Source organism: Aotus nancymaae, unplaced genomic scaffold (assembly GCF_030222135.1).
Source record: "Aotus nancymaae isolate 86718 unplaced genomic scaffold, 86718_ANA_hifiasm-v0.15.2.pri h1tg000057l, whole genome shotgun sequence".
Classification (NCBI taxonomy): Eukaryota; Metazoa; Chordata; class Mammalia; order Primates; family Aotidae; genus Aotus; species Aotus nancymaae.
Window position 1 is genome coordinate 60,025,034 of NW_026988471.1, and position 16,409 is coordinate 60,041,442.

Genomic DNA, 16,409 nt, shown 5'->3' on the forward strand with positions numbered 1-16,409 from the left:
CCTAGGAATAAACTTACTAAGAAATATTTAAAACCTAAATTTAGTAGGAAAAAAAACTAAAAAATAAAAAACATAAAAAGATTGTCTTTGCATAAATACAACAAATTCTACTCTTGTATAGGCAAATTCAGTATTATAAACTTAATTCTGCATCAATCTGAAAATATAACACAATCTCAACAAAAAAAGTAACACAATTTTATTTTTTTAAAGAACTAGATGAACTGATTCTAAAGTTTATGTGGAAAAATAAACAGCCAGGAAAATCCTGAGAAACATAATACTGAAAATGAACTACCTCAGTCAGGCATGGTGGCTCATGCTTGCAATCCCCACATTTTGGGAGGCTGAGGCAGGCGGATCACCTGAGGTTAGAAGTTCGAGACCAGCCTGGCAAACATGGTGAAACCCCATTTCTTTCTTTTTCCCTTTTTGGAGACGGAGCTGCGCTCTTGTTGCCCAGGCTGGAGTGCAATGGCACAATCTTGGCTCAGAGCAACCTCCACCTCCCAGGTTCAAGCAATTTTCCTGCTTCAGCCTCCAGAGTGGCTGAGATTACAGGCGTGCACCACCGTACTCACCTAATTTTGTATTTTTAGTAGAGATGGGGTTTCTCCATGTTGGTTAGGCTAGTCTTGGATTCCCAACTCCAGGTGATCCACCCACCCTGGCCACCCAAAGTGCTAGGATTATAGGCGTGAGCCATCATACCAGGCCTGAAACCCCATTTCTATCAAAAATACAAAAATTAGCTAAGCATAGTGGCGAGTACCTGTAGTCCCAGCTACTCAGAAGGCTGAGGCAGAACTGCTTGAACCTGAGAGGTAGAGGTTGCAGTGAGCCATCACGCCACTGCACTCCAGCCTGGGTGACAGCGAGACTCTGTCTCAAAAACAAACAAAAACGAAGGGACTACTTCTACAAGTTAATAACTTTAAATCTATATAATTAAGATATATTGGTGAATGAACAAACAGATCAACTACATGAAACAGGAAGTCCAGAAATAAATCAAAATACATAGGGCAGTTTACTTGATAAAGGAGGCATTTCTAATCAATAGGTAAAAAATAAATTAGCTATTAGGATAACTCGGTATGTATCTGGAAGAAAAAAGTTACCTATTTCATTCCTTTCATCTAAATAATTTCCTGATAGAAAAACTTAAATGTACAATACTAAGTTACGAAAGCATGAAAAAACAGTTTTCAAAGTATAACACAACACCTAGTAGCTGTAAAAGATCAATAAACTTGACTACATGAAAAAAAAATTCTGCTTAGAAAATAAGCGGGCCAGGTGAGGTGGCTCACACCTGTAATTCTAGCACTTTGGGAAGCTGAGGTGGGCAGATCACCTGAGATTAGAACCAGCCTGGACAAAATGGTGAAACCCTGTCTCCACTAAAAACCAAAAGTTAGCCAGGCATGGTGGTGCACACCTGTAATCCCAGCTAGGAGCGAGGCTAAGTAAGGCAGGAGAATTGCTTGAACCTGCGAGATGGAGGCTGAGGTAAGCCAAGATCAGGCTAGTCCAGCCTCGATGATGGAGCATGACTCTGTCTCAAATAAACAAACAAACACAAAAACAAGTATAACAAAAACCATGAAGTGAAGACAAACAAAAAAATCTTGCGATTCATTTTACAATGAGATAGTTTCTTTTATATAAAATATTCTACACATTAGTTAATGACCATAACATATATAATAGGGATAAAGGGAAAAGATCTGAGCAGTCAGAGAAAAGATAAATGGCTATCAAACACTTGAAGAAAGCTCAGCCTTACTAACAAAAGTAATAGAAAATAAAACCAAGAGAATCTCTTTGCACCTATCAGACTGGTAGAAATTATCTAAATGTATAGTATGTTGGTAGAAATGTTGCAAAATAGAAGCTTAATCTTGGATTGTAGGTACAACCATAAATTGGCTCAGCCTCCATAGAAAGTTAACTTTGTTTTTGTTTATAACATAACCAAAATCATAAACCTATATAACCCATGAACTAGCAGTCCTTTTAGAATGTTTTCCTACATTTCCTAAATCTATGTGTTAAATGTATAAAGATTTCTGTAATATCACTAGAAATAGTTTAAGACAATGTCTATCATTAGGAAGCTGGTGAAATATATTACGTATATGCAGATAAAATAATATTCTGGGGCAGACATGATGTCTCATGCTTGTAACACCGGCTATGTTAGGAGGCCGAGGCAGGATAGCTTGAGCCCAGGAGTTTGACACCAGCCTGGGCAACATGGCAAAGTCCCATCTTTACAAAAGATTTTTAAAAATTAGCCAGGTATACTTGCACCTGCCCATAGTCCCAGCTGCTTGGGAGGCTGAGGTGGGAGAACTGCTTGAGGCTGGGAGGTGGAGGTTGGAGTAAGCCAAGATCACGTCACTATAGTCCAGCTTATGTGACAGAGCCAGACCTTGTCTCAAAGATGATAATAATATTCTGCAGTTACTTTTACAAAATGAATAAGCGTAGTGGTGTGCAGTGGCTCACGCCTGTAATCTCAACAGTTTGGGAGGCCAAGATGGGAAGATCACTTGATGGCAGAAGTTTGAGAACAGCCTGGGCAACACAACAAAACCCTATCTCTACAAAATAAATAAATAAATTAGCTGGGCATAGTCACATATGCTTATAGTCCTAGCTACCTGGGAGGTTGGGGTAGGAGAATCACTTGAGCCAGTAGTTCGAGGCTGCAGTGAGCAATGATTGTGCCACTGCACTCCAGCTTGAATAAGGAGACCCTGTCCCTTTTTTTTTTTTTTTAAGAATGAACTGTTTTTATATACTGAATTTGAAAATCTCTAAGATAGGTGGCAAAAAGCAAAGTATAGAACAGTGTGTTTAATGTGTTATCATTGTGTAGAAAGCATTGCATAACGGTTAAAAGCTTGGCCAAGTAAAGAGTAAGTGACTCAGTCATGCACAACTTGTGTCTATGCCTCAGTTTCATCATCTGTCAAAATTGGGTCCAATAATATCCATCTTCTAAAGGCTCAAAAATTTGTCCTAGGATAACAACTTGTATAAATCAATGAACAGAAGTAAAAAATAAAAAGAAAAATAAGACTTTTAGAAAAAAACGTATGTAGCAACTATGACAGTGCTGACATATTCAAAATAAGTAACTTTTACAAATAACTAGAAAAACATACACAGACTGAACAAATAAATATCAAACTAATACAATTAATAAATGGAAAGAAACTCATTCACCAATTAACTAAGAAATAAAACTAAAGCAACATCAAGATTGACAAAGATCTAAGTGACGTTAAGAACCTGCAGATGCGTGAAAAAGGCATTCTCATATGGTGTGGCTACAAGTGTAAACTGATGATGCACCCTTTTGTAGACTGATATGAGCTACTGATTAAAATCAACCTATATTACTTTTAACAATTCATGAATAAATAATGGGACAAGTGTGCAAAGATGATGCCTGTACAGTTTTTCTATAACATGAATGTCAACAAAAATATAAATTATTGCCTCTTAGTCAATTTTTTAAAATACATGTTTTAAATGTACTCATGTTTTAGTGAAAACCAATCACAGAATACTATTTACACACTGTAAAATATGTATTCATATTTATATTTCAATAAATATGAATTTTATACATGTGTATTTACTGTATTCATGAAAAGTCCTGAAAGGCCATCACCATAGTATCAGAGGAAATCAAACCACATGGGAATATTCTTTTTTTGTACTATCTAAATTTTTCTTTCTTAACAATGATTTTTCCTTTACAACATTATCAGAAAAAATAATATATTTATATTTGGGGATACAACTTATATACTGCTTTACATATAAAAGAAGACTTCAATCAACAAGGCTATAAATCAATAAAATCATTCCCAGTGAGTTTAATGGAAAAGACAAAAAACCTGGAGGAAATAGCACAAGAAGGGCTGGGCGCAGTGGCTCATGCTTGTAATCCCATCACTTTGGGAGGCCAAGGTAGGCAGATTCACTGAGGTCAGGAGTTCGAGATCAGCCTGTCCAACACGGAGAAACCTCGTCTCTACTGAAAACACAAAATTAGCTGGGCGTGGTGGTACATGCCTGCAATCCCAGTTACTTAGGGGGCTGAGGCAGGAGTATCACTTGAACCTGGGAGGTGGAGGTTTCGGTGAACCAAGATCGTGCCACTGCACTGCAGCCTGGGCAACAGAGCAAAACTCTGTCTCAAAAAAACAACAAAAAAAAATAGCACAAGAAGGAGTTTTGTGCATTGAGGGAAGCAGCGCAAGTTTCAAACAGTTAAGACTGTAATTTTAAGTTGATCTCAAGAATCCTTTAGTCCGTGCAAATGAGGACAATCTTCTATCCTTTTGGTTGCTGTTTCCTAACACATTCAGTAACCTAAAGATAACAGCTCTCCAGACCATAACAAATTCCTTCAATGACCATGATAAATGTACCAACTGTAAGATAAACTACTTAATCAAGAGACAATCAAAATAAAACATCTGCTGTTACAGAGTCATGAAGTGTTTCCAATATTCAGAGACAGATTTTATGTCACACAGGTCTTTAAAATATGAAACCAGTAAGTACCCAATAATGACTACTTATTATTTCCACTGTATTAGGATATGATTCACTGTTTAGGACAGCAATTCAAAATATTCAATTCTATAGAAAGCACACTACTAAAATATAGGTTACTTTTCTGATTTTTTTTTAAAGACATGGTCTCCCTCTGTCACCTAGGCTAGAGTGCAGCAGCATGATCATGGCTCACTGAAGCCTCGACCTCCTGGGCTCAAGCAATCCTCCCACCTCAGCCGCCTGAGTAGCTGAGACTACAGCTGTACGCCACCATACCCAGCAAGTTTGTGTATTTTCTGTAGGGATGAGGTTTCACCATGTTCTTGGCTGGTCTTCAATTCCTGGTTTCAAGCGATCCACCTGTCTCAGCCTCCCAAAGTGAGGGTTACAATTACAAGCATGAGCCACCATGCCCAGCCTTAGGTTACCTTTCTATACACAGTCAGTCATAGGAATTAACATTTGATTTTGCATTCTAAAAACAAGTCTATGTTTTATACTTCCAGAGTTCAATTTATTCAAAATTTGCTTATCTTGCCAGTAATTAAAAGTTCTAGTAACTTTTATGTCTGTATGTTTAAAAAAATTAACAAATCCACATACAATGTGATATAGTTTGGCTGTGTCTCCACCCAAATCTCATTTTGAATTACATCGCCCATAATTCCTATTGTTGTGCGAAGGACCTGGTGGGAGATAACTGAATCACAGTTTCCCCTATACTGTTCTTGTGGTAGTGAATAAGTCTCATGAGATCTGATGGTTTTATAAGGGGAAACCCCTTTCGCTTGGTTCTCATTCCTTTTTTTGCCTGCCACCATCCACATTAACATGTGACTTGCTATGACTTGCCTTCCGCCATGATTGTGAGGCCTCCCCAGTCACAAGGAACTGAGTCCAATTAAACCTTTTTTCCTTGGTAAATTGCCCAGTCTTGGGTATGTCTTTATCAGCAATGTAAAAATGGACTAATACACAATGTAACAACAAATTTCAATCACATTTAGTAGGAACATTTGAGTATCTTAATACTTACCTGTCCTTCCCTTGAAAATTTAAAGGGCGGTTTATGTTTAATAACACTTGTTGCAAGCCTTAGGAGTCCCGTAAGCCCATCATCTTCTACATTACCATCTTGATGATCAAGGATCTCTCTACTACAACAAAAAAAGAAAAAAAAAAAAAAAAAACACAAGCAAGATAGTTCACATAATTATGTCTTTCATCTTTCCTTGGCAATATAAATGTCAATTTCACATCAAATTGTACCTTCGAATACAGTCAGCCAAATGTCTTGCCAAAGCATCTAAGTCGAGGAGCGTTGTCTTAATACAAAAAGAAAGTAAAAATTCAAATACAGATTTTGAGGTTTTACCAAACATAAAAGTATTAAAACAAAACCATTTCCTCATAGGTAACAATAATTCAGTTCTCATAAATTCAAAAATTAAGTTATAAACATAATACACCTACTCTTTACTTATACATTATATCAATTAATGAAATTAGCCTTAAACACACCACTGATCATCCTACAAAAAGGAATGAATGGAATGTTGATAACTGTGAAAGTCACAGTAACCTATTGCGAAGACATTCAAATTTGTTTTTTTTTAATGACTTTTTTGAGATGTAATTCAGATACAATTCACCAAGGTTCACTTTTAACAATACCTTTAAACTAGACTTTTAACAATAAACTGAATTCTAACAACTTTACTTTTCATTGTAGCTCAGCAACAGTATTAAAACAGACTTCACAAAATAGAACCTGAGTTTCCTCAAAGAAACCCAAATCACTGAAAAGGAAAATTACTTTATAAGCAAGCAAGATCAGATTCTTATTTTAGCTTAAATGGTCAATCCCAGGGTTGTTTGTTTTTTTAAAGTACAATGTTTATTTGGCATCAGTACTTTAACAATAAGAATATTAAAAGTTGCTCAATACTAATTTTTATAATTATTTCTCAAATGAAAAGTTCTGAGGTTAAGAATTCAGGTATTAACTAAAAAGTAGAAAGTATAAACACAACAGAACTTTTAAATGTAAAGTGAACATATTAAACTTTCATTTAAATACATTTAAAAATTTAAGAAAAATGTGTCCTAAATATTTCAAAGCATCTTCTTTATGTGTTGCTCACTTTTTTTCCGAATTAACAACTTAGACACATTTTAGTTTACTCAATCTATATACACTGAAAAAAAGCAATTTTTTTTTTTTCCCAAGACAGAGTCTTGCTCTATCACCAGGCTGGAGTGCAGTGGTGCAATCTCAGCTCACTGCAACCTCTGCCTGCTGGAATCAAGCGATTCTCCTGCCTCAGCCTCCCAAGTAGCTGGCACTACAGGGACACACCACCATGCCCAGTGATTTTTGTATTTTTAGTAGAGATGGGGTTTCACCATGTTGGCCAGCACAGTTTCATTCTCTTGACCACCTCACGATCCGCCCACCTAGGACTTCCAAAGCGCTGGGATTACAGGTGTGAGCCGTGCCTGGCCTGAAATTTACTTGTTTTAATCATTACTTTGTTTGAATGGAAATGTCAGTAGATCAGCAAAAACTGACAGTGTTTCTTTATATTAAAGCAACTTCTATTTGAACTGCAATTTTATTTTACATATTTGGGACTTCAAACTACATAGGAAGCTGTATTTTTAATTTTAAAATCTAAATTTCCTTTTCCAAATAAGATGTTACATCCACAAATCTTACTGAGGAACAACAAGAAACTATGTATAGATACCAGCTAAGGTCAGAGTAAAAACACAAAAGGATTTAGAGTAAGGTAGAAAAGCAGAAATACAGAAGAGACATGACACTACCAACTACCTATAGATTAATAAAGTACACTTAAGATGGATAAAGTCATGAACATGTCATAATTCATATTAACAAGAATAGAATACATAGAATAGCATATAATTTTCTGAACATACCTGACTAGCGTCCTTTATATGTATGTTGTCAACTAATTTGCATAACAACCAAAAATACTCTTTACATCCAGGTTTTAACATTGGTTCTTCCTCATAATCATCTACCTATTAAGAAAATTTTATGCTTTGTGAAAACATTTAAAAAATAAAATTATAATACATTTAAGAAACTATAGGCTTTATGAAATAAATTCCTAAACAGTATTCAAAATCTTTTAAAAAATGGAGAGTACACGCTTAGTTTCTGTAAAATCAGAATAACCAGACACATAAATGACTAACGTTAAGAACTCTTAGGAAAATATTAGTCTCAAATTACTGACATTTGGAAAAAATATGAATGAGGAGGAAAATAATGTAAATCCAACAAGACATTGAATTTCTGGGATTAGTAAAAAGTCTTTAATAATGGGCTCTACATTTATTATGTAGCAGAAGCCTTTTATAAGACTTGTATATGCACTAGGGTAGGAAATAAAATTAAAAATTCAGAATCTCATAAAAATAAAAAAACTGTGACTTACTAGAGAGTTCCATTTATGATTTTTTATCAGTCAACTTATTAAAACAAGGCTCAGAACCCAGTGAGAACAAATGCTGTTTCTAAAATAAAGAGTATCCATAATAAGAGACCACAGAGCTGAAATCAGTCTCTTCCTAGTAGTAACATGGACACAGTGTGTCACAATGCTGTCACTTTAAGAAGTATATAACTACTATTCTCTTGGTAAAAATCACATACAGTGTACTTCAATGCTCAAAATTTTAAGGATATATTACAATGATAAACTTGGGACAAACAAAATTTCAAAAATAGAAACTGCTTCTAAACACAGTAAAATCTTACCCTAATAGGTTTGAGTGCTTGAGCATCAGGAAGAAATTTCAATAATGTTGAGGCAGCCAATAGCAGAAAAGAACGATTGATTGAGTCTCCTCCATCCAGCCCTGACAGGGATAACTTATAGAGACCATTGCATGATTCATGACGAACTGCAGTCTAGATGAAAAAGAAAGTTCCAAAGACAGTCTGAGTTAGTATTAAAAAGCTAATGTTAATATGTTAGCAGAAATAATTTTAGGTGATTTTAAATACATCTGCCAGGCAAGCCTATAATCCCAGCAATTTGGGAGGCTTAGGCAGGAGGATAACCTGAGGCCAGGAGTCTGAAACCACCAGCCTGTCCAATATGGCAAAACCCTGTCACTACAAAAAAATACAAAAATCAACTGGGTGGGGTGGTGTGTGCCTGTAGTCCCAGCTACTCTGGAGATGGGCACAAGAATTGCTTGAACCAGGGAGGTAGAGTCTGCAGTGAGCCAATATGTCACTGCTCCCCAGCCTGGATGGCAGAAACAAGATTATGCCTCATAAAAATAATAAATACAATGTTCTAACCCCATACATATATATGTAAATTACATATGATAAAATACTTCGAAGTATACCATAACATATACAGTATTTTAGAAATCCTATAGCATGGCCATAAAAACGGAAACAGAACAAAACAGGTAAATACAAAGAAGAAATGAGGGAAGGATATTTAGAATCATTTAAGTTATTTACAAGACAGTAAGAGGATAAAATATTTTCAGAACTAGAAGCAAAACAGAAGCAACTTAAATCAGAATATTCTATACATTGTACGGAAATTGCCCAAATGTCAAAATGATTACCTGAGACAGGACAAAAACGCACACATAGCATTAAATCTAGAGCTAATTTTTTTTTTGAGACAGTCTTGCTCTGTTGTCCAGGCTAGAGTGCAGTGGTGTGATCTTGGCTCACCACAACCTCCATCTCCTGGGTTTAAGCGATTCTGCTGCCTCCGTCTCCTGAGTAGCTGGGACTGCAGGTGTGTGCCACCACACCCAGCAAATTTTTTGTATTTTTAGTGTTTTAATTAGCATTTTTGTATTTTTTATATTTTCATCATGTTGGCCAGGCTGGTCTCACACTCATGACCTCAAATGATCCACCCGCCTCAGCCTCCCAAAGTGCTGGGATTATAGTTGTCAGCCATTGTGCCCAGCCAGAGCTAACATTATTAGACAAGGCAAATTTTAAAAATTAGTTACTTTGGAACTAAATGTATTAGTGTTTATTTCTACTATTTCACTGAGGAATAGGAGGCGAGTAATGCCAAGAGATGGCTAATAAAAATTATACTGCCCTCAGTGTCAACACAGAAAGCAAAACATATTTCATTTATTTGTAGTCTCTATTGGCTCTATTTCTACTTAAATAGAAAATTCAGGCTGGGTGCAGTGGCTCATGCCTGTAATCCCAAGCAGTTTGGGAGGCTGAGGCAGGAGCATTACATGAAACCAGGAGTTCAAGACCAGTCTGGGCAACACAGCGAGACCCTGTCTCTACAAAAAAGTTAAAAAACTAGCTAGGCACGGTGATGTGCACCTGTGGTCCCAGCTACTTGAGAGGTAGATGCCAGAGGATCGCTTAATCCCAGGAGGCTGAGGCTGCAGGGAGCTATGACTGCACCACTGCACTGCAGCCTGGGCGATACAGAGAACAGGGAGATTCTGTCTCTGGAAGGAAAAAAAAAAAAGCAACAGAACTTTTCTAAAACATACATTACCAAAATAAATTCTCAAGCCTTTCCTACCATCTGGGAAAAAAGTTCCTTTTCATTAATCCAAAGCAATATAATCATTCTATAAACATTTCAGAAAAAATATAAATGCTACATAATATATAATAGTCAAAAGTTCTTAAACATTGTACATAGTTCAAACCATAGTTTAAGGTCTAATCCTAGACCTTAAAGGATTAAGTAGATAATGTGATATATTTATGGAATCATGCATACTTGTTTCCACTAGCTTTTATTTATTATTGACACTAATAACATGAAAACATAAAAAGTAATAGTACTAACCTTCCATCTTTATCTTACCTCAGGAATAAGGAGAGTCAATTTCTTTAGCCAATCTTGTAAATGATCACTATCAGCAAGGCTAGATTTCACTAAAGAACAGCAATGAGCCCAACTCACCAAGAGCCACATTGAATAATGTGAAACTAAAGAAAAATGAGAAAACAGTTCACTATAAAGGTTTGTGCCAAAATGAAAACACAATGTTCATTATTAAAGATAAAATATATCAATATGTTATTTAAGTTTTAATTTATTAAAAGTTAACATTGTGGAATCCTTACCTTCATGTCTAGACCTGTGATCAGACTGAGCTTTTAAAACTCTGTAACAAAGTAAAAACACACCACCACCAATTAAATTCAGCAATGAATTAAAAATAATTCAATTTATTAACATATATCCTTTAAAGTTATCAATTCCCCCAATAAAGGAAAGGGTTGTGTGTGTGTTTTTTAAAGACAGGAGACAGAGTCTCCCTCTGTTGTTGGGGGGGGGGTGGAGGGAGGGAGGGAGGGAGAGAGAGAGAGACTGACTGTGTGTGTGTGTGTGTGTGTGTTGGTGTGTGTTTTAAAGACATGAGACAGGGTCTCACTCTGTTGCCCAGGCTGGAGTGCAGTGGCATGATCATAGCTCACTGCAGCCTTGACCTCCCAGGTTCAAGCAATCCTCCCACCTCAGCCTCCCTATAGCTGGGACTACAGGCATGTGCTATCACACCCAGCTAATTTTTGCCAAAGAGATTATATTTTAAGAGAGTTCCATTATTTATTTGTTCTATCTTCTTTATCATTTATTTAAAGACTCACTGGTAAGTCAAACTCATTGAAGAAGAGAGTAGAATAATGGTTACCAGAGGCTGAGGGTAGGGTAGGGTGGTGTCGGGCAAAGGGTATGAGTCAAAGGGTACAAAGTTCCAGATAGAGCAGGAAGTTCTGAGATCTATTACACAGCAGGGTATCTAGTTCTAGTCAATAAAAATGTTTTCAAAATAAAAAATTAACCAAATAAAAGAATTATTGATAACATCTTATTATAGCAAATACCAAATGATTTCAGATTTAATAAACGAAATCTGAATGAATACAATGTTGACTGAAATAAACCCTCAAGAAGTACTCATGATTTTATTACTCAAGAGATGTGTAAGACAAACACATAAGTTATAATGATTTAGAGTCTAAACTTAAGACTCCTTTAAAAATTATAAAATCTGAATCATGAGGGTCAATTATGAAAACCCAAACTGAAAAGTACTCTATAAAATATTGGCCTATATTACTTGAAAATGTATCATGAGAGAAAGGCTAAGAAAGTCATCTCTGATGAAAGGAAATAGAAGAACTGACAATTAAATGCAACACATAATCCTGAAGCAAAAAAAATATTGTTATAAAGTATACCAACAAGATTTTAATATGGACTATACGTTAGATAATACATCAATGTTAAATTTTATAAATTTAAAAATTTTACTCTAGCTATTAAGAAAATGTCCTTGGTCTTAGGAGATACACAACAAAGTACTGGTAAACAGTCATGATATCTGCAATTCAGTCTCACGAGATTCGAGAAAACATGTAAACACACAGAAAATACATGCTCATAAATACAAGAAACATTTTAGCAAGAGGTTAATAAAATGTAAATTTGGATGAAAGCATGAGAGATTTCACAATAACCCCCAAATTTTTCCATTAAGTTTAAAATTTTTCAAAATAAAGTTTTCAAACATTATATTCCTGCTATACATACACACATAAAATATATTTTTAAAATGCATACCTAGGAGCCAGATTATCATAAGTATAAGCAACAGACATAAGTCGCTGAATCAAACTGGTTCCTTGGACAAGAACAAGAAACACCTTCAAAACAAAAACATTTTAAAAGATATTTAAATACGACAAAAGGAAAACCCTCCACAGGTACTCATGATTTAGTTACTAAAGAGATGGGCATTATAAAATTTTAACCCAAAATTCCAAATTATTTCGATATTTATCCATAACATAATAAACAATATCCTAAGAATTCTTTGAAAATACTGTAAAAATGTCAAGTACTGGAAAACTAGAATTTTATAATCACACTTAATAGCAGCAACTTTAGGCTGGGTATGGTGGCTCACTGTAATTGCTGTAATCCCAGCAATCAGGGAGGCTGAGACAGGTGGACTGCTTGAGCCCAGAAATTCGAGACCAGCCTGGACAATGTGGTAAAACTCTGTCTCTACTAAAAATACAAAAATTAGCTGAGGTGGTGCACGCCTATAATCCTAGCTACTATAAAGGCTGAGGAGCAAGGAACACCTGAATCTGGGAGGCAGTGGCTTCACTGAGCTGAGATTGTACCACTGCACTCCAGCCTGTGCAACAAAATGAGAATCAATCTTTTTTTTTTTTTTTAAAAAAAAGAAGAAAAAGAAAAAGAAAAGGAAAGAAAATAAATTACTAAAATTTTAGAAATAGAGGCAAAAATAGCCTTTACATTTGATTCTTAGATTCTCTGCATACCACTGAACTGGGGGAAAGAAATATATAACATGTCAGTGGTTTCTTGGTGGCAGGGGACGACGTTGGTGAAGAATTAAACATTTTTTTACTTTTGAAGAAAATATATTTTAAAAAATCAAGTAGTAATAGATCCTTCAACCATCCTGAAATAAAAATAAAAAGAGCAATGTAATATACCATGGTACAGAGCATGAATTATAAATACAAAATTCTAAGGTTCAACATTTAGCTTTAGGCTGCATGATTCTAATATATACAGAATTTCTCAGCTCTAGTTCTTCTTCCGTATCATGGGAGAAAACAATTCACTAATAATGAATTATTGAATTCCTTCTGCAAGTTGGAAGGCATTCTGTGCACATACTTCATAAGGCATTGTTTCTGCGCTGTAGCAGACAGCTACAGAAAACACGGTAACACAAGTATATACAAAGTGCAAATAAGCAAAAGAAGGAAGCAGCAACTAAATCTGTCCTTGGCAGAACTCAGCTTCCAGAAAAGTTGACGTTTAGGCTAAATTTTGCAGATAACTTTCTAAAATGCTATTAAAAAGACCACAAGGAAAAATGATGGTAAACTCTTAGTGTTCTTCCTTACTCTACCTACAGTATATCAACATTAGACAACTCTGTCTTCAAAATTAATACAACAAAAATTTTTATTTCCACAGATCTTAGATATACATACTAAGCTGTAATTATTTGGTAAATTAACTAATACAAAAAGTATATAATACACACCTTTTCTAAACTTAAAAAAAAAAAATCTAAAACAAAACAAAAACATTGGCTGGGTGCAGTGGCTCACAACTATAATCCCAGCACTTTGGGAGGCCGAGGCAGGTGGATCACTTGAGGTCAGGAGTTCGAGATCAGCCTGGCCAACATGGCAAAACGCTCTCTCTACTAAAAATACAAAAATTATCCAGACATGGTGGCATGTGCCTGTAATCCCAGCTACCTGAAGGCTGAGTTAGGAGAATCACTCGAACTGGAGAGGCAGAGGTTGCAGTGAGCCAAGATGGTGCCACTGCACTTCAGCTTGGGCGACAGTGCCAGGCTCCGTCTCAAAAAAAAAAAAAAAATTGGCATGTGCATAGAAAAAAAACTCTCAAAAGATAAAACTTCAAGATATTAATAGTAGTCAACTATGACTAGGGAAAATGTTCATTTGTATATTATGAATTATTTTCAATAAGCTTGTAGTTGCATACTATTTTTAAACACAAACCAATAACCTATAAAACTCCACAAATGTGCACAGGTATTTTACAGATAAATTTATGTATATTTATATTATTAAAATCTCAAGACGAAATCACTAATAAAGATCAATAAACATTGAAATTAGTTAGTGAGTTGATGGAAAGGATCAAACTTAGAACATTACATTGTAACTTGGAAAATTTATTCTGGAAAAAACATGACCAAAACATTATAGTAATTCAAGGTTACTAAATGGTAGTTTACAACACAGTACAATGTAGAATACATTCAGATTACATTGTACTCTGCATATATTTAATTTTATTAGATGTAAATGATTCGGAATACTGAAAGAGATCACTTTTCCCATTTAACCCCTAAAATTCCAAAACTGAAATCTGCTTCAGGTTTCTATTTATACCAGTAGCTTCTAACCTTATGTTCATCACAATATTCCTCTATCAATAACAATTCATTACTTTGATGTTTCTTGGGTAGGTATGAGGTGAGGTTCTTAAAAGGTTACAGAATGAGAGCTCCCTAAGATCTCATCTTGATCACTCCCTACTTGCAGTTCACTGATAGGTATCTTGGAAAGGCAAATATGTTATTACATAAACAACAGAATCCACAATCAAAATGATTTTATTTTTAATGCTGGATGTACTGGTTAATACAGTTGACACTTGAACAACACAGGTCTGAAACTGCTACTGCTAAGACAAGACCAACCTCTCACCTTCCTCCTCCTCTACTGCCTAATCAATGTGAAGACCATGGTAATGAAGACCTTTATGATGACCCACTTCCACCTGATGAATAGTAAATAAATTTTCTTTTCCCTATGATTTTCTTAATATTTTCTTTTCTCTAGCTTACTATATTCTAAGAATATAGTATATAATATTATTAACATACAAAATATGTATTAATCAACTGTTTATGTTATTGGTAAGGCTTCTGGTCAATAGCAGGCTATAAGTAGTTCTGGGGGATCAAGTTATACACAGATTTCTGACTGTATGGAGGGTTAGCATCCTTAACCCCTCCATTTTTCAAGGGCCAACTATATTTTCTTTCATCTCCAAATCCACCCTTTTCTACACTTGTTCTATGATGCTAGCGCTAATATATCAAAAACCAAATTCTTCCTTTGCCAGCTGGCTTCCTATTAGGTTCTGCCAGCCTGGTAAATACTTCAGCATTTATCTAGAAGTATTTACCTAGAAGAGACAGTTGGTTTCAGCCTTAAACTTTTTTAGGCACTCCTATCACCAGCTTTATAAGGTCCCTTCAGAGAATCTTACAGCAAGTGAGCATAATTGCTTTCTCAGAGGCCTAAACCCTGGTTTAACCCTAAATATTACTGCAAGCTTCTAAGTTCCTGATAATCCAACTACTCACCTAATGTTCCTCAAGATCTAGGGGTGGTAAATGGCTCCTTAGCTGGGTTACCTAACCATTCCCTTTTTGCTTTTAAAGCCTTCTAACACATGCATGTAAAATAGATTCCCTATTTTAAATTTCCTATGTTGAAATACCAACTATGGCTTCTGTTTTCATAAACACACCCTCAAACCCAAAGTATATAAATTACTGAGTCCAAATAATCAAGTCAATGTCACAGTTAGATATTAAAATGGCACATGATTCATTTCTGCATTCTGGATGATGAAATGAAAAGCATTACTGCTTCATAATCACTACTGCTTTAAAACAATGCCATCAGTTCAGCTGTTAGGTTAAATCACAGTAATCTAGAATATATTTCTTAAGCATCAGCATTTTCAGTTTATAAAAATAAATGGAATTCATCATTACATTTCAACATTAACTTCTGCACTTTACCTCTGTTAATCGTGGTATATGAAGACCCTTAGCATGATCACCAGCAGCCTTCCTTGATTTGCCAGGCCAGGTTCTTTTCCTATGGCTTTCTGCTATACCAGACCAGGCAAAGACATCATGATAAGCTAAATCCAAATCGGATGGATCTACTGCAAACTGGCATATTAACTTCAGCAAGCAAGCAAGACAGTCTAGCTGCCACTGTAAATGAAAAGAAATTGTCATTTCCCTATTTTTATTAATTTATAATGGACACTATATAATTTTGAAATTAAAAGACCAGAAGATAAAAATAATTACAGCTAGTACTTAATCCATGTAGCATAAAATTTTGTTGCTCAAATATTATGGTCAGTAACAATTCAATCTTATAAAGTATCTAGAAATAAAGAGGATATACAACATGTATTTAATGA

General features: G+C 35.3%; 1 protein-coding gene across 4 annotated transcripts in view; it reads right to left on the reverse strand.

The window, feature by feature from the left end:
• USP34 (ubiquitin specific peptidase 34) overlaps positions 1 to 16,409 on the reverse strand; it is a 292,847-nt gene that overhangs the window by 88,978 nt on the left and 187,460 nt on the right. For all 4 annotated transcript variants that reach the window (XM_064364160.1, XM_064364157.1, XM_064364159.1 and 1 more), the window contains 8 exons: positions 15,994 to 16,194; positions 12,210 to 12,292; positions 10,709 to 10,749; positions 10,446 to 10,570; positions 8,375 to 8,527; positions 7,528 to 7,632; positions 5,854 to 5,909; positions 5,621 to 5,741 (listed from right to left, as the gene is read on the reverse strand). In XM_064364160.1, coding sequence (XP_064220230.1) covers positions 5,621 to 5,741; positions 5,854 to 5,909; positions 7,528 to 7,632; positions 8,375 to 8,527; positions 10,446 to 10,570; positions 10,709 to 10,749; positions 12,210 to 12,292; positions 15,994 to 16,194 — 885 coding nt within the window. The remainder of the gene's footprint in view (positions 1 to 5,620; positions 5,742 to 5,853; positions 5,910 to 7,527; positions 7,633 to 8,374; positions 8,528 to 10,445; positions 10,571 to 10,708; positions 10,750 to 12,209; positions 12,293 to 15,993; positions 16,195 to 16,409) is intronic.